This window comes from Tauraco erythrolophus, chromosome 3, assembly GCF_009769465.1.
Source record: "Tauraco erythrolophus isolate bTauEry1 chromosome 3, bTauEry1.pri, whole genome shotgun sequence".
In the NCBI taxonomy this organism is placed as follows: Eukaryota; Metazoa; Chordata; class Aves; order Musophagiformes; family Musophagidae; genus Tauraco; species Tauraco erythrolophus.
The window spans coordinates 7,707,019-7,734,804 of NC_141467.1; the positions used below are offsets into that span (position 1 = coordinate 7,707,019).

The window sequence follows — 27,786 nt, forward strand, 5'->3', positions numbered from 1 at the left end:
TTATTGTGTTTTCTTATTGTTCAGGAATCCATTGGCAGCAGCAAAGTAGTCCTTATGGAAACCGTTCTTGATTTCTGTTGTGACAGGGGTTTCCTTTGCAGCTGTTCTTGAAGGTGCTTTCCGGTACGTCTGTAACAGCAAAATCCAAAGTAACTACTGGGATTTATTTAGTGCCCCCCAAACACTACGTATGGTTAACTCTAAAAGGGAGCTGCCTGGTGTTTGTTGATGCAGACAGAATCATCGGACGGTTTAGGTTGGAAGCGACCTTAAAGACCATCTAGTTCCAACCCTCCTGCCATGGACAGGGACACCTTCCACTAGACTGGGAAGGTCTCCTGCTGCTCAAAGCCTCATCCAACCTGGCCTTGAACACTTCCAGGGATGGGGCAGCCACAACTTCTCTGGGCAACCTGTTCCAGTGCTTCATCACCCTCAGAGTGAAGACTTTCTTCCTTATATCTAATCAACATAATCTTTCAGTTTAAAGCCATTGCCCCTTGTCTTATCACTATATACCCTTGTAAAAAGTCCCTCTCCAGCTTTCTTGTAGGCCTTCTTGAGGTACTGGAAGGCTGCAATAAGATCACCTCGGAGCCTTCTCTTCTCCAGGCTGAACAACCTCAACTCTCTCAGCCTGTGTAGGGAGATGCTCCAGCCCTTGGATCATCTTTGTGGCCCTCCTCAGGACTTGCTCCAACAGGTCCATGTCCTCCTTCTGTTGGGGGTCCCCAGAGCTGAACACAGTACTCCAGGTGGGGTGTCACGAGAGCAGAGGGGCAGAATCACCTCCCTTGACCTGCTGGCCACACTTCTTTGGATATAGTCCCGGATATGGTTGGCTTTCTGGGCTGCCAGTGCACATTGCCGGCTCATGTTGAGCTTCTCATCAATCAACACCCCCAAGTCCTTCTCCTCAGGGCTGCTCTCAATCTGTTCTCCACCCAGCCTGTGCCCGTGCTTGTATTTGCTTCAGACTGCGTTAAGAGAACTGTATTATTTTCTCTGCTGTGGGTGATATCACCTCACTACTATTACTGTATTACTTCTTGGTGTCAAAAGACACTTTAAGCCCTTGTCACTACAAGCCCTCTGGATGCAGTTAGGCTGGAGCAGTCCCTGCTAAAAAAGGTTGAAATAAACACTGCAAAGACAGAGCTGCTTGCTGCTTTTTTCCAAGGAGGGAGGAAGACTCAAAAAGCCCTGACTGTAGTACCTGACTTGCTATACAAGTGTGGAAGAGCTGGACTTCGATGGGGAGGTCATTGTTACTGAATGACCATCTCTTGCAGCCATTACTGCATCTATCATTCTTAACTGACATCTATGTTTTAATACAAACATTTTTAAAATACTGATGCTCATTCTATATGTGAGTTCATCAAGACTGTTATCCAAACAGTTCTTTTTTTTTTTTCCCCTCCCACTCTTGTCAGAAAGCTCTTGGAAGACTGCTTACCTTAATGTAGAAGTTTATGAAGAGAACAACCAGTGTGGCCATATAGGAGGACTGGAACATGAGGCAGCCAAATGGGAATCCACACGGCTTCACCGCTGCGCTGAGCGTGTGCACAATAGTGAGCAGAAACTGGATCTGTGGAAGAAAGATGGTGCAGGAGTGTTTGCTGAGGAAGGGTCAATGAGAGCTAAAATAGGTGTAACGATGTCACCTAGGCCTGCTTATCCCTTTTTGAACTCGTGAATGTAATGTGAGAGTTAAGTTAAAATGACACTTTATGAAATTAAAAAAACCCTAAGGGGTTAGAGATTTCTAAAAATGAGTTTATCGGCCTAGTTGGCAAAATGAAAGCCCTTTTATTTTAATAGATGTTATTGTATCTTCCAGACCATGTCGTGCCAGGTACAGTGTTGTCTCTGTTACTGGGCAGAAACTCGAGAAAACTCTGAAGACTCCAGGCAATAGCTTTACAAGTCCAAACAGACAATGGAAATCCCAGGTCCGAGGAGAAATTCAGGTAGGCTGATGTTTGCATTAACGGAGTTAAGATGGGGACAAATGAAGCCAAAATGAGATGGAGAAGGAATCGCCGAAGGCTGCCAGTATTCATGACTGAGCCACAGCCCGTGCTGGTGCATCTGGCTCTCCCCAGGCCAGCTAAGTATGCCCTCGCTCCAGCGAGCTGGGTGCATTCCAAACAGGACAGTGAGTTTTGACGGCAGGGATGGTCTCAGCTTGGAGAAGAAATATTTGCTTTACACGTTCCTACACAGGTGTGTTTAAGCTCACGGCAAACATCTGAACTCCCAAATAACATAAACAGGCCCTAAGCTAAAAAGCAAAAGGAACTTCATTTCATATAAAGCTCTCTACGTTGTTGATAGAAGCTTTTGTTATGGCTCAGCTTTTTGGGTGCAGCAACTGCTGGAGTTGACTTTCAGAAGTCAGGCAACTTCTGTCTTGTCTAAGAGTTTGTTTACGTCGTTTTGCATTTTGTAGTTGTACCACAGTGTGGTGGGTTAACCTTGGTTGGCTGCCAAGTGCCCACCCAGATGGTGTCTCACTCCCCCTCCTCACCAGGGTAGGGCGAGAAAATCAGGTGAAAAATCTTGTGGTTGAGGTAAGGGCAGGCAGGGTAATTAGTAAAACTTACTGTCACAAGCAAAACAGACTTGACTTTAGGAAGATTAATTTATTGTCAATTAACAACAGAGAAGGATAATGAGAAATAAACCAAAACTAAAACCACTTTCCCCTAAGCCACTATTTCTTCCCAGGCTCAACTTTACTCCTGACTCTTCTACCTCCTCCCACCAAGTGGAGCAGGGGGATAGGGAATGGGGGTTGCAGTCAGTCCATATTGCTTTGGCTCTGCTGCTCCTTCCTCCTTACACTCTTCCCCTGCTTTGGCGTGGGGTCCCTTCCACAGGAGACTCCTTTGCAAACTTCTTCAACATGGGTCCATTCCACGGGTTGCAGTTCTTGAAGAACTGCTCCAGCATGGGTCTTTTCCATGGGGTGCAGTTCTTCAGGAATGGACTGCTCCAGTGTGGGTACCCCACAGGTACTGCCGGAAAACTTGCTCCTGCCATGGGCTCTTCTCCATAGGCTGCAGCTCCTGCCAGGAGCCTGTTTCTACATGGGGTCCTCCATGGGCTGTAGCTTACTTCAGGGCATGTCCACTTGCTGTGGCATGGGGTCCTCCATGGGCTGCAGAGTGGATCTCTGCTCCACTGTGGTCCTCTGTGGGCTTCAGGGGCACAACCTGCTTCACCACGGTCTTTTCTATGGGCTGCAAGGTAATCCTTCCTCGCCTCCTTCTGCTCTGACCATGTCAGAGGTCTGCAGGGCTGTTACACGTTTTCTCACTCCTCTCTCTCAGCTGCTGTGCAGCATTTTTTATCCTTTATTAAATATAACATCACAGAGGTGCCCCCAGCTTTGCTGATAGGCTCAGCTTTGGCCAGCTGTGGGTCTGTCTTAGATCTGGCTCTATAAGTTTTTAATCGGTCCATTTGCCATGATTAAGCAGTGTCTCTTTTCTACACACGAGATCAAAAATGATGGAATTTTATGGACTGTAGAGTTTCTACTGTACTGTAAAAAATATTTCCAAGTATCATTTCCTTTTATTAAGTTATACCGAGCTGTACTAGCGACTTATTCTGTGTGATAGCGTTGCTATATTTGAATTCTAACTGGCTAAACACTGCAAATGACAATATTTTTCTATCATTCATTTTGCCTTCTCTTGTGTTTTTGAAAGACTTAGGGTCGTTAAAAATGAAAGCAAAATGGATACATACCAATTGTGCCTGAGTGAGGTATTTCTTCCACCACAGGTACTTGCGCATAGAAGGGATGACTGACAGTCCATAATAAGAATACATGAGCACGTGGATAAAGCTATTCAAAGTAGGTCCAAAGAAACCTATAAAAATCCAGCAAGGGAAAGATTTTAATACACCAACTGCTAAAAAGTGAGAGAAGATATTATTGCTAGCAGTCTCCTGCGTGCGGTAAGTCTTCCCTCTGTGCTTATCCTTTGCTAAAGACGTTCCTGGCACAAACGAGCTTCTGTCGTAGGGACAACTGGTGAACTAAGCAAAACTTCCTATAGGGTTTTTCTTGTGCTGAAGGTTGTATTTTCATCCCGTACTTCTCACTTTCTCTGCTTTCCCTTTTCTGTTCTGTGGTTTACAGGTGGCTGCTTTTGTTCCCCTCCTATTTTGTTCTGTGCATGAGTCTTTCTGTCTCTGCAAGCTTTAGCCACTGCTGTAGGTGACTGTGCTGCCATACCGCAGCTTCGTGCCCTGGGAGGAACCCGCTCTCCTGCTCCCTGATGCAGTAGTAAGGGCTTTACACTCAATTAATCCAGTCTAGTGCATCTGTGATTCAGCACCACTCTCACTTACTTTGATGGCTCTTCTACTAGATGCAGGTTTGAGGAATTTCACCCCTGATAATACCTTGCCAATCTAATCAGCTATAGGTAATAAATTCTAATTCTAGAGCAAATGACTTACCCTCCTCCTTAACAGGGGAGATGACAACAATTGTAATGTCTTCTTAAGATCCAAGTTGTTTAGAGATTACTGTTGTGGAATATATTGGACTCAAGGTATAACGAGCGAAAGGATGCTGCTATATCAGTATGAAATGTAAGACTGTATTGATAAGTTCTGCCTGTCCTGTTCACAGTTCAAGTAGTAGTTTTGGGGTTTGCTACACACTTGCTTGAAGGTAACACTGATTTAGTTTGGCCTGCTGCCTTCTGTGTGCCTTCAATTCTATCCTAAGCACAAAATTCTCTAAAATTCTTATAAATCAGCTTTTGAAAAGTCTCTACTGCATAATGATATGAATTGATAACTGCTAAAACAATCCTTGATGTTAGAGAAAACTGTATTTTGTGATTTTGGTTTGATATGCTACTAGACAGACGTTGTAGTCACATTTGAAAAAAAAAACCCCACAACTCAAAATGACTATTTTAATTACTGATTATTTCAGTGAAGTATCTTGCTAAAGCAGAATGTCAGATTGATGCATAAAGGAGTCAAATTTGTCAAAACGCTGTTGAGCTCATTTGTCGTGATTGATACTGACTTCACTAGGGTCATGATTTCATCTTACATCTGCTTTTGGAGCAGGTGTTCTATGTGAATGGTCTAGTTTATAACTCAGTAGTGTTACCGTGTCTAAAAGTGGTTTGAAGAGAGGTGAATGAGAGGTGGTGGTGGCTAAGTGGAAAATCTAGGGCCTGACACTCAGATGTTTTCTTGCCCTGAACTTCTAACTGTGTTTTCAATTTCACTGCGATCTGCGGGTGTTCAGCAGTTCTGAAAGGCTGTGAGCCTTAAAGGTGCTATCATATAGCACAGTGACACACTTGCTTTGTTTGGTGATGCAATTCCCTTCCAGCAGCAGGTGACTTGTACCTCAGGTGACGAAGCCAACAGAGACTTACTTTGCCCACAAGGTATCCAGTTCAGAACACACCACCAAATGTTAAACATCGTGGCATGGTGATACACATGAAGGAAGGTGATCTGGCTGCTTTTCTTTCTCAGGACAAAGAAGATAGTGTCCATGAATTCAATTACTTTCGAAAAATAATACCACCACAGCACCTTGGCTACCTGTACAAGCGAGAAGAAAGGAGCAGGAGATCAATATCTGCCCATAAAAGGGCTTAAATATTGCTGCACTTCATCAGTCTCTAGGCATGCAACTTCTGAAAAGGCACTGATATCCTATTGAAGGAGGAGTGCTAGCTCTGGCTTCAATTTTATTTCCCTTTTGCTGAGGCAGCCTAGAAAAACACATCTTTTTTTTTGTGATTGTATAAATACATAATTATCTAAATATAATTTAAGATAGATAAACTTTCAGAAAGGGTTTTCTAATTGTTTTTGTCGTCAGAGATACAGTTGTGTGGGTGGTTTTGTGTGTGGTTGTTTTTTTAACAGTGCTAGCATTTATACTTTGTTGGCACTGAACAGATTTTGCTGGCAGATTCTTCTTAAATAATCCAAGTTTGAAACTCAGCACAAAGGACTATACCCTCCTCTAGAGCTGAGATGCTTTATCAAAGCTCAGGATATGTCCCAGGACAGTTAAAGACATTTAAAACAGAAAAGAGGAAAACACATTGTTGTTAGGAAAAGGTATATAACTGACCTTTTCCTTGCCACAACACACAAATTTTGAGGGTTGGGGAAAATTATATAAGTTAACCAAGTTTTCTGCCCTTGAGCTCTAACATTGTCTGGAAAGTAAGCCTGATATTGGGAATGACAGAGAGTTAACACACAGAATTGCTGTGATGCAGAAATGAGTGTTGAAACTAGAGATGAGTCAAGCCAGTAAAGCATCTTTGCAGGTTTCCAGTTTAAAGCTAGGCTTAAATCCATTTCTAGTTACAGCTTCTGTTTCAGATGATTGATTTTTGTTTCAAGTTTCTAAAAGATCCATATTCTTTGTTCTAATAGGCAGCACTCTTTTGACCACTGATCTTGATGTATGGCTTTTCAAAATACTCTGTTGTGCTTTCTACAGCAAGGAGGTATGTTTATTGAATCAAAAAGATGAAAATTTCTTGTTAGCTACCAGCTGTCTGGCAACTTGATTAAAACCCTCATGCCAAAGATGCTGCCGATAACATCCTTATGACTGCCGTGAACGTGGCTTTAAGGACGTGGAGGAAAGGACTTCTGCGGGTGCTGGGGGCTGAGCTGCTGCTGTCCCTCACCCGAATATCGGCCTCCCCTGCGCTGTGGAGGTTCTGGCACTGCAGGTTGTATCCTCCTTCCCATGTGGCAAGGATGAGCTGGAACAGAAAACACAGCAGTTACGTTTATGAACAGACGTAGCAGTTTTCACCCCTACAGGTGTTCTGTGTTTATCAGAAAAAGCAGCATGGAAGTATGGTAGGTTCCTACTTCTTCCATGAACTGATGCTCTTAAACCAGACAACTTGCTAATATCTTCTGTTCTGAATGGAAAAGGCATCGGATTGTGTTGGAGACGTACACTGAAGTGGTACACCTTTTACATTTCTCTGCCTTTAGAGCCTTCAAGGCAGCCGTTAAAATCTCTTGTTACTTAGTGCAATGATGCTCAGTCCAAAGCTCATGCTTGAACATTGTATCTCTGTCCTGGAGCAGTAGGAAGAGGGCTTAACATAGCTTGGACAAATCCATCCTTGCCAAGCAAGCAAACGAAAGGCAAATCCAAAGGAGTGCAATGGGAGAAATGTTTCCTAACGCCATATGTGTGTGTCTTTATCCTACACTGTTAAGTGTAAGAGGAAGCAGGTGGGCCTACACAATCCTCATGAAGTTCAGCCAGGCCAAGTGCAAGGTCCTGCACATGGGTCGGGGCAATCCCAAGCGCAAGTACAGGCTGGGCAGACAATGGATTGAGAGCAGCCCTGAGGAAAAGGACTTGGGAGTGCTGGTGGATGAGAAGCTCAACATGAGCCGGCAACGTGCACTGGCAGCCCAGAAAGCCAACTGTGTCCTGGGCTGCATCCAAAGCAGCGTGGCCAGCAGGTCGAGGGAGGTGATTCTGCCCCTCTACTCTGCTCTTGTGAGAGCCCACCTGCAGTGCTGCGTTCAGCTCTAGAGTCCCCAACACAAGAAGGACATGGACCTGTTGGAGTCAGTCCAGAGGAGGGCCATGGAACTCATCCGAGGGGTGGAGCACCTCTCCTACACAGGCTGAGAGAGTTGGGATTGTTCAGCCTGGAGAAGAGAAGGCTCTGGGGAGACCTTCTAGCAGCCTTCCAGTACTTAAGAGGGCCTACAGAAAAGCTGGGGAGGGACTTTTTACAAGGGCATGTAGCAATAGGACAAGGGGCAATGGCTTTAAACTGAAAGAGAGCAGATTTAGATTAGATATAAGGAAGAAATTTTTCACTCTGAGGGTGGTGAGATACTGGAACAGGTTGCCCAGAGAAGTTGTGGCTGCCCCATCCCTGGAGGTGTTCAAGGCCAGGTTGGATGAGGCTTTGGGCAACCTGGTGTAGTGGAGGGTGTCCCTGCCCATGGCAGGGGGTTGGAACTAGATGATCTTTGAGGTCCCTTCCAACCCAAACCATTCTATGATTCAAAGTTGTGGAGAGTGAGCATGGTGCTGAATAGAGACACAAATAAACACACAAGCAGTTTCTTAAATTTAGCGCATGCTATACTGGGAAGCAGATAAAACAATGAAAGGTCAGGCTACCCTACTGTGGTGGAGCAGAAGGTTTCAGAAAAGCCATATGGTGGCTTTTGATGTGGAATATTTTTACAGTAATGACCATGCAAAGCAATCAGCAGCCTCTTTGACATAGGGAGCATAATCTCTTGTCTATATAAATGCTATGTAGAATCCATTGATTTAAAAAGGTCTTGCTTATTCTTGGATGCATGAAAAGCGTTTTTTGGGGGCTAAATTGAGCAATTCACATTCTGGGGTCTGTCTCCCTCTCTACAGAGTATGCAGTGAGTGATGGTGGGAGAAGTACCCTGAAGTGTCATGCTGTAAGTGGAGTTGCAAGACACTTTGAGGAGTGGGTTGCTTTTAACTCTGGCACTCTGTTCACGGGGAAGATGTGTATTGGTGTCTGTACAAACAGACTTCCTCCTCCACTTCAGACTGAAAAATAGCTTCCTGTGCTGCACGTGTGACAGTCTGTATAAAAGTGAAGCAGAGTTATTCTCAGTGATCAAAACAAATTAATATCCTGGAGTAAATACATAATATTAACAATAATAATTTTATCTAGAGAATTAACAAATAGCCCAGAACGTTTATTATAAATTCCCATTAAAAAACAATAAAACCTAGAGAGATAGGGTCTTCTATTCTTTTTCCTCTGAATTGCAATTCTGTGATCATCCTTGTAATTTCAACATAGCTGGTGTGTGTAGCCAAACAACCCATAGAGAATCTTTTAGATTGCAGAGAGAGATGAAGAGAAAACAAATGAGTGTTTTGCAGATCACTACTATAGAACAACTGAAACAAATCTACTCCTTTTTCTAACAGCCCCTATTTTGGTGGATTTACCTACAGCATGTGCCTGAGGTTACCAAACCAAACAGGATGGGACCGGAGCCTAAAAACAGGGGAAAGAATAAAAACCCATCTAGAGATCTGTGCAAACGCTCAGTGCAGCTGAGATCACAGCTTCTCTTGCCAAGTGATGTCTGCTGGGGTGTTGTGCATGAAAGCATGCAGGGCTGGGATGCATGGGCTCCTCTCCTTTCCCTGCTGTGGGAAGGCGAGACGTGGGTGGCACCTCTGCAACTAACTTAACTTGTAGAGATGCTGAAGAAAAAGGAGTTAAACTGTGAGAGAAGTGAAGTATGGTGCTTCAGTTTCCTTCTATCTTTCAAAAAGCAGCTGAGTGGAAAAGGGATCATTGCTGATCTCTGAGTAGGAGGCAGAGGACATGCAGCTCCCCAGCTGTCCCTCCTATGGCATGTTCCTGGTCCCCAGAGCTGTGCCTGTGCTGTAGCTGGTGATAGGGACCAGCTTCGTGAGGGATGGGGAGAGGTGTTACTGTGTGATTACTTTTCTGGGTAGCTCCTCTCAGTGCCTTCCTTGTGCACTCTCCTGCATTGGATTTTTCTCTCTAAATGAGAAGTGACTGAGCAATCCCCGAATGGAGACTTTTGGAGTAGGCAGGTACAGATCGCCGACAGGCTGTTGTCGAAGATTTGCCTGCAATTCTGTCTTGTTACTTGAGAAACGCTGAAGAAAATGGAATTGTCATCTTGTTCTCGGCTGGGAGTGGCATGGTCAAACAGTGCTGGAGTATCAGGAGCTCACCTGGAGGCAGCATCCTGGATGCCAGCAGGCTGCAGTGGTGATGTCCACGAGCTTTGGTAAGGCACGGCCTCCAACACGAGCATTAAGGGCTCTGCCAGAAACCTCTGCAGCTAGTCCTGCTGATAGAAGCAGGAAGTAAAGGATATTGCTGTTTTATTTCTCTCAATGACTATAATGATAATCCTTGTTGGCTTTATTGGTGGGAAGCGGTGGTTAGTGGGACCATCTCTAGCCCTTGTGATTGTAGGGAGTTGAAATCATGACCCACAAAACCCTAAAAACAAACGAAGGAGAAGAGGTGACTGCTTTTCCCTTCTCATGCAACACAACATCAGAGACGAAGGACCCCTTCTCCAGGTTTTACTGAGGAACCAAAAATTGCCACTGCAAACACGTTCTATTGCTTTTTTAGGGTAAGAGGAATCTTGCGTTTTGTTATATAAATATTTTACAAACTGTTTTGTAACTTAGCTCTATGACATGATGTGCCCGTAATGTTTTTTTATCTATGGCTCTTAAACAATTCTACCTTATGAGAGGTGTGCAATTTTAATAATTTTGTTCCAAGATTAATTAAAACACTTTCACCAGATTGTTTCTATTGTGTTGTATATCTGTAAATTCATATCCTTCCTATGCTTAAGTTGGTCAAACTTTTTAATTCCTCTTTTAATGTATCTCTGGGAGTTTGTGTTTCTTCAGGTTCCAACTGCAGATGCACTTTACTCTTTTTCTTCTTTTTTCTTCCTTCAACAGCTAACTCATTTTTTGCTTTGCTGAAGATACCTGACCTCATAAAATCTTTTGCTGCAGTACGTGAAATGTTGGTTCATAGAAATTTGCTAGTAAAATTTGCAATTTTAAATCTTTTGATTAGCCTGTTTTATAAATGTTTTGATTTGTATATGATTACAATAGACTGATTTTTCAAAAATCTTTTTTATTTGCGCGTTGAGGTTTTTTGGTGTGCTACAGGTTTGGAAACTTTGCTGCTGCTGGTGCTGTGTTGAACTGGCCTACTCAGTCGTATCTCAAGATTTTTTTTTTTAAGGATTCCATTCCTAGCTTTTATGTCAGAAAAATCAGACAAAAAACCCTTAAAGGCTCAGAAATAAATAATTGATTATTTATTTTTAATATCACAAATTTTTAATTTGGCTTTTGAGAAATCTGCAACTCATCACAATTGGTCAGCATGCAAACGGAGAGCGAGCTCTGGGGTAAGAACACCCCTCTCTCTGACTGCAGGGTTTTCTTTAACTTGCTCTTTTGTTCGTTCTCCCATGATTCTGTATAATCCAGATCTCCAGATGATGCTGAGTGCCTATTCCCCAGTCGTTTGACTTGACAGAGGAGTTCCCTCTGGCTTATGTCTGTGTTTCGAGAGCCAGTAGCTTAGAGTGAAGATCTGGTTTGACTGTCTTAGCCTTGTTCTTTCACATCAGCTTTCTGTATCTCAAAATTTCTACTCTCTGTTATAGGTACCTTGCATACCGCTAGGTCTCCTTTAGGCAGAAGAGGAGAATCTGCTTTGAGTTTTGACTGCTCTACTTTGCAAGCTAATTTTCAAGATTTCTGGCTAAATCCCTAATAAAAAATTAGTGGGAAAACTGGGAAGGCCGAAAGTACTTTTTTGGGATCCTGGTGATTCAAAGCCGTGACTTTCATGTCGGCGATCAACGATGTGAAAGGTAGGCAACTTTCCCAATGGCACCAAATGAGCCAGCTGCATATCTGGAGCAGAAGCTGTTACCTTGACGTAAGAGGTTCAGTTACTAGGTCTCTTCTTCTCTGGTACCAAACTCGTAGGTTACTTCTATGGCTTCAGTTATGTTCCCTTTTACATGCTGAGCACTCACGATTCTGCAGAGCTGATGGTGTTATTAATCATGCAGAGATGGTGCAAGTGCAAGGTATATTAAAGAGATGAGAAATCCCCTCTCTCTTTCAAAATACAAATTCTCTGTCTCTAGAAAACAATTCTTTGAATGCTTTGCGTTCTTGGCAACCTATGCTGAAACTACTACTAACACATGCATTGTTTGAAGCTATTTAGAAAAACGGGTCATATAAAGAGGAAAATGCTGCCTTGTAAAATATTTCTACTAAGTAGCAACACCCTGTTATTGATCAAGTTTTCATATTTTGCTGTTGCTCTAATGTTCTTAACAGATTCCAGTTTTACACCGATAAATGATCTTTACTTATCTACTTGAGTATAAACAGCATGAGGATTCACAACAGTTGCTTTGCTGCAGAGCTCCAACTCATGCCTTTTTTTTTTTTTTTTTTAAAATGGGGAGTAACATTGTTCAGGAATGAGTGCTGGTTCCTCTGTAAGAAATTTCAGTGTGAGGAGGGGGGAAGTAGATGCCAGAAGATGGTGCCAAAGCCTCTCACCTTGCTGAGTAGCAGGCTAAGCACTAAGAGCGTGGACTTGGGGACCTGTGACCTGCTCATTTCTAGCTTTTGGCCTCAAAAATCTCACAGCTGTAGCATGTTCCTGCACCTGTCCTCTACAGGTAGGTTAGAAAGGAAAGGAAAGTGAAAGAGGGTAGACTTAGATTAGATATAAGGAAGAAAGTCTTCACTTGAAGGGTGGTGAGGCACTGGAACAGGTTGCCCAGAGAAGTTGAAGATGCCCCATCCCTGGAAGTGTTCAAGGCCAGGTTGGATGAGGCTTTGGGCAACCTGGTGAAGTGGAGGGTGTCCCTGCCCATGGTAGCAGGGATGGAACTAGATGATCTTTAAAGTCCTTTCCAAGCCAAACCATTCTATGATTTTCTGAACGGATATTCCTGTTTCTACTGACTGTGGTTTCTCTGTACTCTTTGAGTTGTAGAAAAAGCTCCATGCACATTGGGTTTTCTAAGAGAGAAAATGCCTGGAAGCAAGAAGATATTTCCCTTTGTCCCAGGCCAGGAGCAAGATAGAAGGTGAGGCACCAGCACCTGGCTACATCTGGCTGGCGACCAGTCACTGGCGATGTTCCTCAGGGCTCAATTCTAGGGCCAGTTCTGTTCAATATTTTTATCATCGATCTGGAGGCAAGCATTGAATGCACTCTCAGCAAGTTTGCTGATGATACTAAACTGGGACCTGCTGTTGACTCTCTTGAGGGACAGGAGGCCTTGCAGAGGGATCTAGATAGATTGGAGCATTGGGCTATTATTAACAGGATAAAATTTAACAAGTCAAATTGCCAGATTCTGCACCTAGGACAGAGTAGTGCTGGACACAAGTATAAATTGGGAGAGGAATGACTGGAGAGCAGCCCTGTAGAAAAGGGTCTGGGGGTGCTGGTTGACAGCAGGGTCAGTGTAAGTCCTGGCAGCCAAGAGGACAAAGAGCATCCTGGGGTGCATCAAACACGGTATAACCAGCTGGGCAGAAGAGGTGATTATCCCACCATGTTTAGCGTTGGTGTGGCCTCACCTTGAGTACTGTGTGCAGTTCTGGGCCCCACAATTGAAAAAGGACGTGAAGGTCCTTGAATGTGTCCAGAGGAGCGCAACAACGCTGGTGAAGGGCTGGAGGGCATGTCCTCTGAGGAGTGGCTGAGGACACTGTGTTTGTCTTTGGAGAGAAGGAGGCTGAGAGGCAACCTCGTTGCTCTCCACAGCTTCCTGAGAAGGGGAAGTGGAGAGGGAGGTGCTGAGCTCTGTGGTATCCAGTGATAGAACGTGTCAGGGGAGGTTTAGACTGGACATTAGGAAGCGTTTCTTTACTGAGAGGGTGGTCAAACACTGGAAGAGGCTTCCTAGAGAGGTGGTTGATGCCCCAAACCTGTCTGTGTTTAAGAGAATCATAGAATGGTTTGGGTTGGAAGCAACCTCAAAGATCATCTAGTTCCAACCCCCTGCCATGGGCATGGACATCCTCCACTCCACTAGGTTGCCCAAAGCCTCATCCAACCTGGTCTTGAACACTTCTAGGGATGGGGCATCCACAGCTTCTCTGGGCAACACGTTCCAGTGCCTCACCACTCTCAATGTAAAAAATTTCTTCCTTTTATCTAATCAAAATCTGCCCTCTTCCAGTTTAAAGCTCTTCCCCTTTGTCTTATCACTACATGCCCTTGTAAAAAGTGCCTCTCCAGCTTTCTTGTAGCCCCTTCAGGTACTGGAAGACTGCTGTAAGATCATCCCAGAGCCTTCTCTTCTCTAGGCTGTACAGCCCCAATTCTCTCAGCCTGTCTCCATAGGAGAGATGCTATGAAGATATGTTTGGACAATTGCCCTTAACAACATGCTTTAGTTTTGGTCAGCCCTGAACTCATCAGATAGTTTGACTAGATGGTCATTGCAGGTCCCTTCCAACTGAAACAGTCTATCCGGTATATTGTCTGTCTATCCAGAAGCAGTTCAGAAGGGGAAGCCGAAAACTAATAATGGAATAATAATTTTTAAATAATTGAAATTCCTCTCAAAAGTTGAGTGGGAGGATGAGCACTAGTGTCCTTCCTCCCGTGGATAAAACAGAGCCAGAAGCCTCTTGGCGTTATTACATGTATGATGTTACACTGGGTTTTCTCTGGGACTCCTGCCCTCAGGCCAATTCAACAAACTTGTCCTGACCACCGTTCTCAAGCAATGGAGATCTTGATAAACTAAGTAAGGAGATTAATCTATGTAGTGGAAAGAAGGATCTAACTTGCAGTGATGTGAATCACCTATTTCCCTTGGCTGTAGGAGGAGATTTTTATCAGTCCTTGTGGACAGCAGGCCCTCCCTCAACCTATAGACTTGAACAAAACAGTCCTAAAAGCAGTTATTTGCTGGCCAGATCCCAAGGAAAATGAATTTAAGCAAACACTCAGTGCAATATCCATGCATCTTTGCATTTTTTATTTTAAGTGAATTTTAGAGTCAAATGCCTCAGAAGATTACCAGTGTTTAAAATCAGAGGCCAGATATTCATCATCTCACCTGACTTTTCTTTTTCGGTTTTAAAAGGGAGAAATCAGCTCCTTGACTGTAGCATGGCTCAGTTCCACAAGCATGAACCATCTGAATTGTCTTCCCATCCCTTAGAGGCTGGGGTGAAGGCATGCCACGATGCCACTGGAGTGATTGCACTTTTACATAATAAGTAGATGAATAGAGGAAGATACTGTTAATCATCCTTGATTTATCATTAAATCAATCTCAAACAATACCTAGAAAGCTTTCAGGCAGGTTTTCTGACTAAGATATTAAATTTTTAAATAATCTGTGAATAGTATTTGTTGAAGAATGTCTCTGTGTAGGCTGCTTATTTTTAGATGAGCCTCCAAGAATTGTGGTATAATCCCAAATTTTAGATGGATAGCTGCGATGCAGAACAGCCTGCATTTCCAGATTGATGTTCTTGTGTCTTGAAGACCTCTAACTGTAGCTTGGCAAGACCATAAACCCCATAGGGAAACAGCGTGGGCTGGATTGTTCAGCCCAGTACTGGGGAATCCCAGAAGCCTAGTCCCAATCCTGCTGCTTCATCAGTGCCTCAGTTTCCCTAAATGTAACAACTTAGTAGTGGTGTTGTGCAAAACAAGTACCGAATAGGAAATACCCCACAAGATTTTTCACAATTTAAATCTTTTGTTGTCTTTACGACGTAGTTGAGATACTTTTCATGGGGACAGAAATGTAAAGAGCATTCTTGGGGCTACTGCTTGGTGAGGCTCTCCATGGGTCCAGTCAGAGGTCCAATAATTGCATGCATGGTGTCCTCCAGAAAATATTGGCTAATTCTGTAATATACCAACTGGGGCTTGCTATCTTGACCTACAACATGTACAGCTGGATTCCATGTTGGATCTCTCATCCTGCTGGTGTATCCTAACTAGAAGGATACTGGTATTTCAGAGGGGAGGAAGTAAGCGGTCCCATGCTTTCTTCTTATTTTAAGGTCAGAAAGTTCCTATTACTGTGACAAAAATAAGAGCCCCTTCCCAAATGAAGTTTTGATGAATGTCTGAATTTTTTTTTTTGTCAACAAGAACTTTCAAATGTAAAGCCATGCTGTTGAGAAACTCCCAGCCAGTTCCATTTAACACTCCTTAAGTGACTGGGAGACTGCTAGAAGGATTAGTGAAATAATGGCTTCAAAATTACTTGAACTTAGTTTTGAATGGTAATTCCTTTGTGTGTTGGTGTTGTCTGGTATAGTGGAATAGCCTAGAAGAAATCCATTCTAAGCTCATTTTCCATGAATCTTTGGTTACATCTCCCATTCTGAATAGCTCCTGCATGTTACTTTGTGGTACCAATGATGGTATCAGAAGCTTTGCACATGTGAAAAACCCCGTCGTATGAATTTTTGCTCTTGATTTCCAACAAAGTTCTACTGAGTTCTATTTGAATGTTCAGGTGAGAACCTTTTTGATGAACAGTCTAAATATTCTACCCAAATGTGGAGTTCAGAGAGGTCAATGGGAAAGACGTGGAGAATTCAGAGGATGAAAACTGAGAAGCGAGGACAACGCGTCCGGCTAGAATAACTGCAGGCAAGGACAGCCAAGTCAGCTCCTCAGATCTCCAAACAAATTATTTGATTAAGATAGAAGAACATCTGGGAATTTAACTCTCTTCAGACAAAGTTCGTTCTTGCTCAAAAAAAGCTGTTTGCTTTTGTCCTTATATTTCACTGCTTTACACTCCACTCTGTGACCTTTTGCTGCCTAGTTTTTTTTTAACTACTTCTCACTTCTTCCAAATGACAGAAAAGTGCACCTGATCTCTTCAGGTTTCTCACTGTGTTCTTTTCCTCTAGGCCCCTAAGGTTAAGACAGTCTTTCTGGCCTAACAAAAGAATTACTTCAAAGGACTCCTTCACCTCAAGCACCAATCCTTATGGATCTAGAATAATTACTTACACTTCTCCGCTAAATTTCCGTTTGCTAACTTCTGAACAATTAATGAAGGAGTAAACAGTAATTCATTACAATCTTAAAAAAAACAAAAACCACAAAAATCATTATGTTGAAATTGAATTTTTATAGTAAAATTCCAGGGCAGTTCAAATCAGCTACGATCTATGTCTTTTTTTTTACCTTTTCTCATCTGTTAAAACTTTACTTAGACCTTCTGCTACTCAAGCTCTATCTGTTTAACACTTGCAGTTAGGAAGCAAATCTTTCTGATGTCAGACATTATAACAATGGAATAAAACAAAATTTAAGTTCTCTTTCTATTTTTAGTTTGTTCCTTTAGTTTTGCACACTGTTATCCCAAATCCAGGCGTTATACAGGGCTTTCTAGTAACTTGTGTGGTGTAATCCCAGTTACAATGTGTAGGGATGAGAACAGTGGCTGGTGACCCTGTTTGTGCCAGCATCGTGCTTCTGACCTTTCCCTGCTGTCAGAGGACACAGAGAAGGCAATTCTGGTACTCCTGGGAATCCTCACATCTTGGCACCTATGGATCTGCAATTCGTGACTAATTCAGAAATTGGACTTACTGTGGGGTGAATTTTCAGCTCCTGGAAGCAGGTAGAGTGAAGGTCATTTTCACTAAAAAATGTTTATGCACTGGGCTTGAGATACTTGTGCAGTTTTGCTCTTTCCCCTTTGCTCTGAATTGAGGGGTCCTCACGTGCAAGTCCTGCTTCCCCATGTGGATGTGGTTGCTGGCTTGCAAACCCCATGGATTTGTAGTAAGTCTGTGAAGTTACCTGAGGATACAGGCAGCTTGAGATGTCACACCACCCCTATGCTAATGACACACATATCTCTACATCTTCTTTTTAATCTGACCCAGATGGTGCCCGTGTCCTGGTTTTCTCAGTGCCTGATCAACAAGAGGACTTGGGTGAGAGCTTGATGCCTAGCTGAGATTTAATTTAAACAGGGCAGAGATGATACTTACTCTTAGGCTGGGGAAAGCAGCCTAAGACCATGGTGGAGGTTGTCTTTTCCTATTAATGAGAGAGGGTAATTATCCTCACCTGGGTAATTTCACAATTCACAGATCAGCATTGGTCTCTTTGTTTCCAGTTTTAATTCATCACCGTAGCTGTGACAGTTGTAACCTGTGATGTAGTTCAAAACCTTATCTTGGCCTCTGGTGTCTCAGGCTGCATCCCTGGAGTGTGGTTTGTGAGCTGACTTGCACATGATATAATTTTAAAATATGCAAAGACCTGATTGCTTTTCATAGTAAGCTGTTTTTCTGCTCATACTTGGTACTTTTAGGATCTTAGAGATTTGTGTAAAGGAAAGGCATGTAGTCCTGAACACAAGAAGGACATGGAGCTGCTGGAACGGGTCCAGAGAGGGCCACAAAGATGATCTGAGGTCTAGAGCACCTCTGCTATGAAGACAGGCTGAGAGAGTTGGAGCTGTTCAGCCTGGAGAAGAAAAGGCTCCAGGGTGATCTTATTGCAGCCTTCCAGTACCTAAAGGGGGCTACAGGAAAGCTGGAGAGGGACTTTTTACAAGGATATATGGTGACACAACAAGGGGCAATGGCTTTAAACTGAAAGAGGGGAGATTTTGATTAGATATAAGGAAGAAGTTTTTCACTCAGAGGGTGGTGAGGCACTGGAACAGGTTGCCAAGAGAAGTTGTGGATGCCCCATCCCTGGAGGTGTTCAAGGCCAGGTTGGATGAGGCTTTGGGCAACCTGGTGTAGTGGAGGGTGTCCCTGCCCGTGGCAGGGGGGTTGGAACTAGATGATCTTTGAGGTCCCTTCCAACCCAAACCATTCTATGTTTTCCTTCAGTGAAATCGCTAAAAGTTTTGACTGTTATTGAAATAAAAAGGTGGTCGTTGTTTTTCTTTATGCAGATTTTTGGCAACGTTACTGTGGGAATTGTTGTGTCAGTCGACTTGATCTGGATTGATGAACACTTCATGGTACAGAAGAGTACGCAACTGATAACAAACTTCTGATGTGGGTTTCTCTTATAGCAGCAAGGGTGGAGGGGAATGTCTTCTGTCCCCTCAGCAGTGCACCTGCAGCTTGCTAATTTAGGCACAGGACTTGTGTCTAAGTTTCAGGTACTTGAAAAAGCCATGTTCCAAACCCAAGTTCCTCACTTCTCTGTTATAATCAATGGGCAGAGATAAGTGCCATTGATGACTTCAAGAGAATTCATTTGCCTAACTCAGAAGTCTAAATGAAGGTATCATAAACTGCCCTTCTGTGAGGCCTTCAAAGGCATCTAACTCTTCCTTGACACAAAAAATTGAGACATTTCAGTAGGACGGAGGGTAGCTGGGCAGAGCTGTTTTTCTTTAGACTTTTGTCCTTTGGGGATAGTAGGGGTGTCTGACCTTATGCTAATGGCACATCTTAGAGTTATCCTAGAGCTGTTCCTCCAAGTACTTTAGGGACTGGTTGACCTCAAAGCTCATGGAGCTAAAATCAGCTCCCAGATACTTCATGCCTATGGTGCAGTGCATGGAGCTCTGGTTCAAAAGAGGAATCTGCCCTTGCAGATTTAAAACCAGCCCTTTTGTTGTAACTCCTTGCTCAAACCTTTGTCTTCTTGCCTTGAGGTTGTACAAATCCCTGTAGTTAAGGGACAGCTAAACTAGGTTGGGAGATGAAGGTGAGGAAATGAAGAATTGCAGCACAGGTTCCCTATCAGCTGGTTTATCATGTTTCTTATTAAAGCCATCATGTGGAACAGTTTGCATTTGAAGATACACTCTTTCTTTTGAATGCGAATATTTTCCTTTTGAATGTCTAAGCAGCACCCACTCCGTTCTGGGACTATCACAAGCAAAGTTGTGTGGCACCTTGTAAACAAAACCAAGAGGAGATAAGAACAACAATGTCAATAACTGCAAGTTTTTTTTGGTGGTCTATCTCAATAATAGAGATTATTATTTTGTGATTTATCTTCGTTACAGACACCAGGGGGGTTCAGGTGCAGCAGGAGAATGGAAGAATAAGACAAGACTGTTATAAATGTGTGTAACTAGGAATTAATCTTGAATCATACTGGTGGGATCAGCTGTGTTTATATAAGAAACCACTGCGCAGGATACTCTAAATATAGGTAACTCCTGCCTGAAAGAGCTTTCTGTCCATAAAAGACAGAGAATAAGGGCCAGAGAGAAGCTTTGGAAACAAGACATTTTGAAACATTGAGTCACGGTAACTTTATTCAGTACTGAAGATGATTTCTGCTCTCCCGTTTGCCTGTTTTCTTTCAGCAGGGATGTACAAGCTACCTCAGGCAGGTCTGCAAGTCTCAACTTCCATTCTGCTCCTTCACAGGAGAAGCTGTGATAGGAACCAGGCAAGAAGACTACGAAAAAAATATGGAGCCACTATTCTGGAGGAGTGTTTTGTACAGTGTAAAACCAGCCTGGCTGACAGTCCAGAGCTAAGAGTGAAATCTGCTGTAAAGCAGCCGGTAGCACAGATCAGTCGTGATGGCCCTGGGGTCCCGACAAATGCAGAATGTGGAGCTATGAGCTGCTGCCAGATGTACCCAGCTGCAGTCTGGGAGGCGTAAATCAGCAGCCTCCAGCTACAGAATCAAGGTCTAAAGGGACTAATCTGAGGACTAACACAACTCAAAGATGATCTGCAGCAAAGTTAGCCTCAGGAAGGACAGGGCAGCAAGGCAGCTGAACGGGAGCCGGCTGAACGCGATTCCTACAAGGATACAAAGGTGGCAAAACCCAAGTTGGCTTCATTTGTGTAAGTGTGACCTGCTAAAGTTTGTTTATTTGCTTGTGGCAGGCCTAATCAGCCTGCAAGGGGAAGGTGGCAATATTTTTGTTTTCTATTCGGCTAATCCTTTTTGCTGATTCTTACTGCTGAAGAGAGTTATCTGTGTGCCTTTGAGCAGAATGGGGATTTAAACATCAAAGTGCTGATTTAAGTTCTGGAGGAAAATCAGTATGGGGTCATCAAACCTTGCAGCAACTGTGCTGGTTTCTCCTTTGCTCTGGGGCTGATCCTGCACTCTGACACCCACAGCAACCCCAGCCAGCTGGGGCTTTGACCAGGACAAAGCTCTGTGTAGCACCATCAGTCCTTTCCACAAAATCACAAACCTAAACTGCTCTTCAGCCTTCTGGCCAGACCAGTCACCTGGTGTTTAGCTCAAATTAAGTTAAAACTTGAAATCTTTGGGGTCTTGTTTGGCTTCTGCAAAGTTTCTTCTCCAGCTGACAGAACAATTGGTCCTTGTTTTTCTCATGGAAGCTGCTGTCGTGGCCGGGAACCCAGGGAGCAAGAGATGCTGTGAGGCTGTGCAGGCAAGGCAGCCATGTCAGCTCACAGCTCTGCAGGTCATATCATGAAACCAAGCACATCCTTCAGCCAGGGCTTCTCATGCCTGGGGTCCCTTTTTAAGCCAAGTCAGAAAATGTTTTGTGGTGTTCACCTTTTAGCATTTGTTTTTCAGGGCTACAAGTGATGGATGTTAATGCTTTGATATTAAAAGTATCTCAATTGCCACAAGGCTGAGAACGGGGAGCTCCCAAATAATATCAAAATGGTGACTTTTAGCTTCTGCTCCCCACTGGGGAGGTGAACACACATGCGTCTTTGCTGAGGAGCGCTGAGTACCTCGCTGTTGCAAAATCGCTGGATGCATTCCAGCCCCTCTTCTGCCTATGGATGGATCCCGATTTCTGTGAGCATGTTGCTTCCTGATAAGCACTTGGGAAATAATCTGTGTGACCATATTCAGCCTCCAAGTCCCCAGAGCACTTGCTTTTCGCCGAAATGGCAGGGTTTTGTCATCTGTCTCTCACTTAATGTTTCTACTGTCTGACTATATGGTAGAAGCTTTTTAGTCAGAAGAGCAGAAGAATAACATTGAGCTGGTAGTGCTATAAATAAATCAGTGCTTTTTCTCATGTATAAATCTGTTTGCTTTTAAGAATGGGTATTTGTACATAGAAAGATCATTCCATAGACAGTCGTATGAATAAAACACAATCTGTGGGCCTGTTCATGGGTGCTGAAGAATGAAGTGTAGGCATGTTTGAGCTGAGTGGCTGCTGCAGATTCAAATTCATGCTTGTAGACACTGTCCTGGTAGCAGCCGAGTGGACGGCAGCTCAGGAAGGACCACTGAAACATCCTGATGTCTCAGTTGAACAGGTGCTGTACAACTTGCTGTCCAATTGCTAAGGGACTTTTCTTGATCTTAAATTTACTTTGCTCTTGACGTTAAATTTCCCAGCAAAACTATCTGTTGCTAAGATATTTCTGCTAAAAACCATACATTGCTCCCCTTTCTCGGCCGCGCTGCAAGGAAGGATGCTTACCTCTATGAGCATGTACAAGGAGAGCAGCGTAATCCCAAGGTTATAAACAATAAGGTGAGCCCTGAGAGAGAAAGGAGGCCTGTCCTTCATGAACTTCTTGCCCAGCCATATGCAGAGTAGGTATGCTCCAGTAAGGAAAAACGTGGGAAGGTAAGAGTCCAAAAGGAACCATCCTCTAACCCTGGCATCTGAAAAGAAACACACGTAGCAGGCAATTAAGGTGGCTGTGATAAAGTATTGCTAAAATAAGGCAGATCATATCATGAAAAAGTCTGCTAAGAGTGTGAGAGGGAATCTGCCATGCTCTGCTCGCATCAAGAGCTCTATCCATTGCTTTCACCACCCCACAACTGCATACTAATTCAGAGAATGTGTGGTGAAAACTGTATGGAACTCCTTAATAATTTAAGGTCACTTAAACATCCTCATTTTAACAGGAAAGATAAAATGAAAAGAAGGAAATATTCTTATATGTTTATTTAATTTAATGTTTTAACTTAATATGTAATTTAATCATGTGTTAATCTCCTCAATGGATGGTTTGCAGATAAATGTATGCATGCAAAGTTGCCAGTTCATATATTATTTTGATTCTGCGTTTGCCATGTGTGTATAAACGTATATAACATTTGCCTCAAGACATTTATACCAGGGGAGGATTTTTCAAAAACATTAAATATGAAAAAGAAATGACAAATGTTTACTTTGGTGATCAAAGATAATTGGTAAGGCAAGGGCTTGCTTTCTCACAGTTTCTGTCCCACTTGCCTGGTCTTGAAACAAAATATTAAGGTCAAATCCTGCTTGCCTTGTTCACACAAGTAATCCCATTGGCAGTAATCAGATAGTTCAGTGTATATAAGCAAAGCCTAATCCTACATGCCAATCTGGAGGCACCACTTCATTGTCCTATTAGCTGCTGGATGTCACAAGTGAAAGGAGTGTGTTTTCTTCCTTTTTTTTTTTTTCCCCTAAGATGGAGTAAAATTTAGAGTTAATTTTCCACAGCCACCAATATTCAGGCATTTCTCTATGAAAATAACAAGGGGTATCATAGCTAGTTTTTCAAAAAGGTTACTCTAAATCTGTCACAAGTTATAAAGTAAATGAAGTAAGTCAGTCAGAAGCTATTACGCAGGTCACAGTAATTCTTTCTACTCTTATAAACTGTTTTAAATTACTTAAACATAATCTTGGCCTTTGTAAAAAAAAATAAAAATTGTAACAGAAGAAAAGGTGCTCACAGTGCATGAAAAAAACATTTTACTATGTTCCTGCCTGTGTTGAGTTTGGAAAAGACTGGAGAATGGATGATGCACAAACCAAATGCACCCAAGCGTTTAACAAACTTGCCGATTGCAATTTTGCTTTACTATATTCTTTCTGACTATTCTTTCCTTAAAAATACACACATACAGGTTTACTTAAAGTGAGATTTTAAGCAAGTTAGAGTAATTGGCTTATGAACAGGTCTATGAACATCAGCTTTCTTTCTCATTATGCTCTCCCTTCACTTCTCACCTTGCTTCCATCACAGTGGCTGTAACGCTCAACTGTTGGATTTGGGCTTGTCATGGGGTATAAACTCTTTTGCAGGAAAGACTTTCAACCAGACCTAAGTTTAAGTATAGTGTTTTCCTGGTTTTGAGTCTCCCTTCTGGACTTGCAAAAACCTCTAAGTGAGGACAGGTGTAGGATTAAAGCAGCCACGACAGCACAACCATCTATGACAAAGCACTGTCTTTTCTTTAGGGTGGCCTTGCTTTGCTGGGCATTACCAAGATGGAGGGCTGGTTTTCTGTCTTCAGATCTCAATGTCTATTGAAGATCACCTCAGTGTGAGAGTAAAACACTTCCAACAGCCCTCTTAAAGTTCACAAGCCACGTGTGAAGCTCTGGAATGGATGTGTTTTGAGGGGATTCTGCTTCCATATGGGCTTCAAACAGGTTCTCCTGCCATATGGGCTCGAAACAGGACACAGGAGTCATAGGACAGGTAAAGGTTGTGTATGTGAGTGTTGACCTGGTGTATGTTTTAGGAGTATAGGGATTTAATTTATTTAATTGGTACCCTAAATGAAGATGTAGAAAGCAGCTATGTCAGCAAGGCTGCTGTCTAAAGAAGGGTGTCCCCATCTGAGGATTGCAACACTTGATGCATAAAGGTTACTTGCACAAAGGCCAACTGGCACGAGTAGATAACAAAACAGCGTGTTTGCTCAAAGAGTAAAAGTAATTGGAAGAGATAAGAATACAAATGAAACTAAAGAGCATTAAATGCTGCCCCAGTACACACTCAGAAAGTTTTCACTCTGCTGCGAGTGGCCACAAGCATGTGGGCTGATCAGCATGCCAAGTACTTTCAAGATCTATACTATTTCCATTTTAAGAGAAATTAGTAAAACGTGTACCCTGACTGATTATTTTACACCCTGACCTTGGTACCTTGAAGGGTAAGACAGTTATCAGTAGAAAGTGGCTTATAAACAGCAGCCACGGAATGTGCCTATTTTGATTCTACTTAATGCTTATCCCTGAATGACAAGAGGGAGGTTTTTATGTGGCAGGAAGGGAGAGGAAAGGGAGTGTATTTCAAAAAAAGTTATTAGAAGAGAGAGAGATGAAAAGTATTTCTGTTGACTGATGGTACGATCTCCATGTTCAAGTACTACAAAAGTATGCTATCCGACCAGAGAAAGGATGATTTTTACAATGTTGAACCCACACAGCATCTGAATTTGAGACCAAGGCAGTGAATAAAGCCCCAGTGTGAAAGCGCTGGGCTACAGCAGGGGAAGGAGCAGGCGCCCACCAGCTCTGATCGCTCCGTGAATAACTCATTCATGGTCACTGGCCACGATGTGCCAGACGCTTGGGGTGAAATCTTGGCTTCTTTAAAACGAGTGGCAGGCCTCCCAGGCTCTTTAAAGGTATCAGGCTTTTATCAGTGAGGTTTAAAAACACTTTGATTCAGGTTTCTGTATAATTTTGGCTAGTTGGTGTCTGAGTAGATTCAGAACTTCTTAGGTGCAGAGGGTAGATGGTTTTGCACCAATGCTTTGCTACTGTTTGTTCTCAACTAAAGAGAGCAGGAGCGCTTATTACTTTATCCCAACTATATTAAAATATATCTATTCTTGACTACCTCTGTTTCACAGATAAAACAAGCAACCAATTAACTAGATTTATTTCCTGCAATTCAATATTCTTTAATTCCGTGTAACACCAAGCAATGCTCTGCAGATGAAGGTGACTCTGGAAAAATACTCTCTTTCAGAACAATATAGCTATTGCACCCTTTCTCATTTTGCCTTGATCCTAAATAATCTTCTATCTAGAATAATATGGACCAACACCAAATTTTAAGACCACTTAAATGGTCTTAATGGAGAGATGCAACTGATGAGCATGTGTACGGCTTCTATTCCCTGATCCAAAGGATTTGGTCTGCTACTTCAAAAGCAAACATTGAGGTAAATTTGCATTTACCATTTTGCAAGTCCAGCTGACACCAGTGGATAAAGGCATAAAATATGCCTGTATATAAGTCAAATTCAGATCTTTGGTAGTATGCCCCTTCTTCTAGTAGTGCAGTACGGCAGCTTGTGTTGACCTGGCACTACCAACGTGAGCAGAGATTGCCTCTGGGAACTAGTGCACGGCTTTCTGTCTCTTCTCATGCCCTCAACCACATCTAGTAATGATGGCTAAAACCAGTATAGTGATACCAGTATTTCGGGAGTTACTACCTAAAATATAAACCACAAATACGGGACCGATTTTTGAAAAGAACAGAGCACTGCTATCTATGCTTTTAAGCCATCTTGCTGCTGAACGAGGTGTGCGCTGTGGATGAAAGTTGGTGAAGAGAAAGAAGGGGAACAGTTTGTTGGTTTTAGACGTTTGAGGAAGCTCTATAGAATTTGTTAGATTTTCATTTATGGGGTCATTCTATCCAATTTAAAACTGTTTGCAGTTTATTGTGAATTATTTATGTGTATAAACACGTCAGAGGGAGCTATGTTATTCATGAAATGTATGATACTGTGGCATTATAACACCAGTTCAAATAAAAGATCATAGTGAAGAGGCACGGACAAACAAATGGGATCTTCAGCACTGATGTCTGGAGAGGGATGGCGATGTACTTGGCAAGGAATACAAATAATACTTGTTTAACTAAAGTGCTTTCTAAAAGCCCAAAGGGGGAACTATGTGGTATTCTGTGTCGGATTAAGTACAATTCATTCCTTAAAATGATTTGTTCTGGACCAACAAGGAAGGAGGAATGAAGGAGAACATCATGTCCATTTGAAAAAAAAAAAAAAAAAGCAGTACTTTTATGCTTGTGATCGCATTTCTTTGTTAATATTAAAATCCACTATTGTAGAAGCCATTAATTAAACTTATTCTATTTTAATAATTTCTGCTGCAGTTGCTCAGCTGTTCAGTGTTTCTTCATCAGAAATCTTTCTGTCAAGCTTCACATCTACTGCAGAGATCATAGAAAAGACTTTGTACCTATCCAGCCAGCTAAGAAAAACGAGAATTTTTTTGTTTTATAAATGCTACAGTATTCTTTCCCTCGTCCTCCTGATTAAACAAGAACTGTTTCTGGGACCCAGAGGACATTATTGCAACAAAATGGGAATATGTGAGTATAGGTCCATCCACACAGGCAGCAGTTCTGGCTTTAATCACAGGGAAAAGTTTTCAGGGCTATTCCTGAAGTCGGACACCCTGAATAACATTTAAACCCAGCCCTACCAGCAGCAAGGTGGCCTTACAGAGAGATTCCCTGAAGACTGGGTCTGCTGTCTAAGCTCATGTCTTACTTTTTTCTTTCAGTTGCTTGGCTCTCTCCTAATCTGAGCCCTGACTTTGATGCTCTGTCCTCACCTTGCTGTGGCCCTTCTCTTTTTTCCTGCAGTCCTACTTCACGGGCTTTTTGTCCTTGGCTCTAGCTGCTGTCGTGAGTGTTACCTGTTTGAGTCCTAACAAAGCATCGAGGCACCTCTAAGCTCTGCCAAACTAGCACTATGGTTCTTCAAGTTATTCTTGTCCAAATTATTTTAGAAAGCAAGAATAGGAAGTAGAAAGATGTATTTGTTCTCCCACCCCATCTATTGTTTTGCTGAAATTTTGGGTGTGATCCTGTGGAGCGCTGAAAGCTGCCTCTTGCTTTTACACTGAGCATCCTTCTGAATTAGGCTATTTGATAGGAAGCTGGACCAAACAATAACTGAATTATTAATGAGAATCAGCCTTAAACGAGATCTTCCACCTTCAGAAAAATCCAGGGTTTGATTTTTTTTTTTAAATCTACAATAGGATGTAAAACTGAAATCCTATTATATTCTCAAAAACAAAGGACTCTCAAAACTACTAGTGGTTTGGGTTTTTTTAAGCTTAAAAAAACCCCAGTTTTACTACTTCTTTCACTTTCAGTGTAACCTGTGATTTAAGTTGTATTACAGATGATAATATGTCAAACAGTCACAACAAAAAGCTATTGGCTTTCCATAAATGCAGTGCACTGATAGATTTCCTACAGTAATGATGTGTTCCTGCAAATACTGTGATTCTGCTTAGGCCAAGTTTTTAACTGAGAAACTATGCAGAAAATTTTGACTTCTGCTATTTGTTAAAATATTTTTGAGTGGTAATCTGGATAGATATTATTTCTGAAAAGGGCCATAGATGGGGAGCAACTTACCTCGAGGTCCAAACATATAGTCCACAAACGCATTTACTTCATGGTCAAAAGCTTTCAGGTGCTCC

The 27,786-nt window shown here is 42.6% G+C and overlaps 1 protein-coding gene across 1 annotated transcript; it reads right to left on the reverse strand.

The window, feature by feature from the left end:
• ELOVL2 (ELOVL fatty acid elongase 2) lies at positions 1-27,779 on the reverse strand. The gene is made up of 7 exons (XM_009991783.2): positions 27,722-27,779; positions 22,006-22,193; positions 6,714-6,791; positions 5,430-5,601; positions 3,766-3,890; positions 1,460-1,594; positions 1-129 (listed from the first exon to the last, which is right to left on the reverse strand). Exons 1-7 carry the CDS (start codon positions 27,735-27,737, stop codon positions 1-3), a joined length of 843 nt encoding a protein of 280 aa, XP_009990085.1. The 5' UTR covers positions 27,738-27,779.
• Positions 27,780-27,786: the final 7 nt, after the last annotated feature.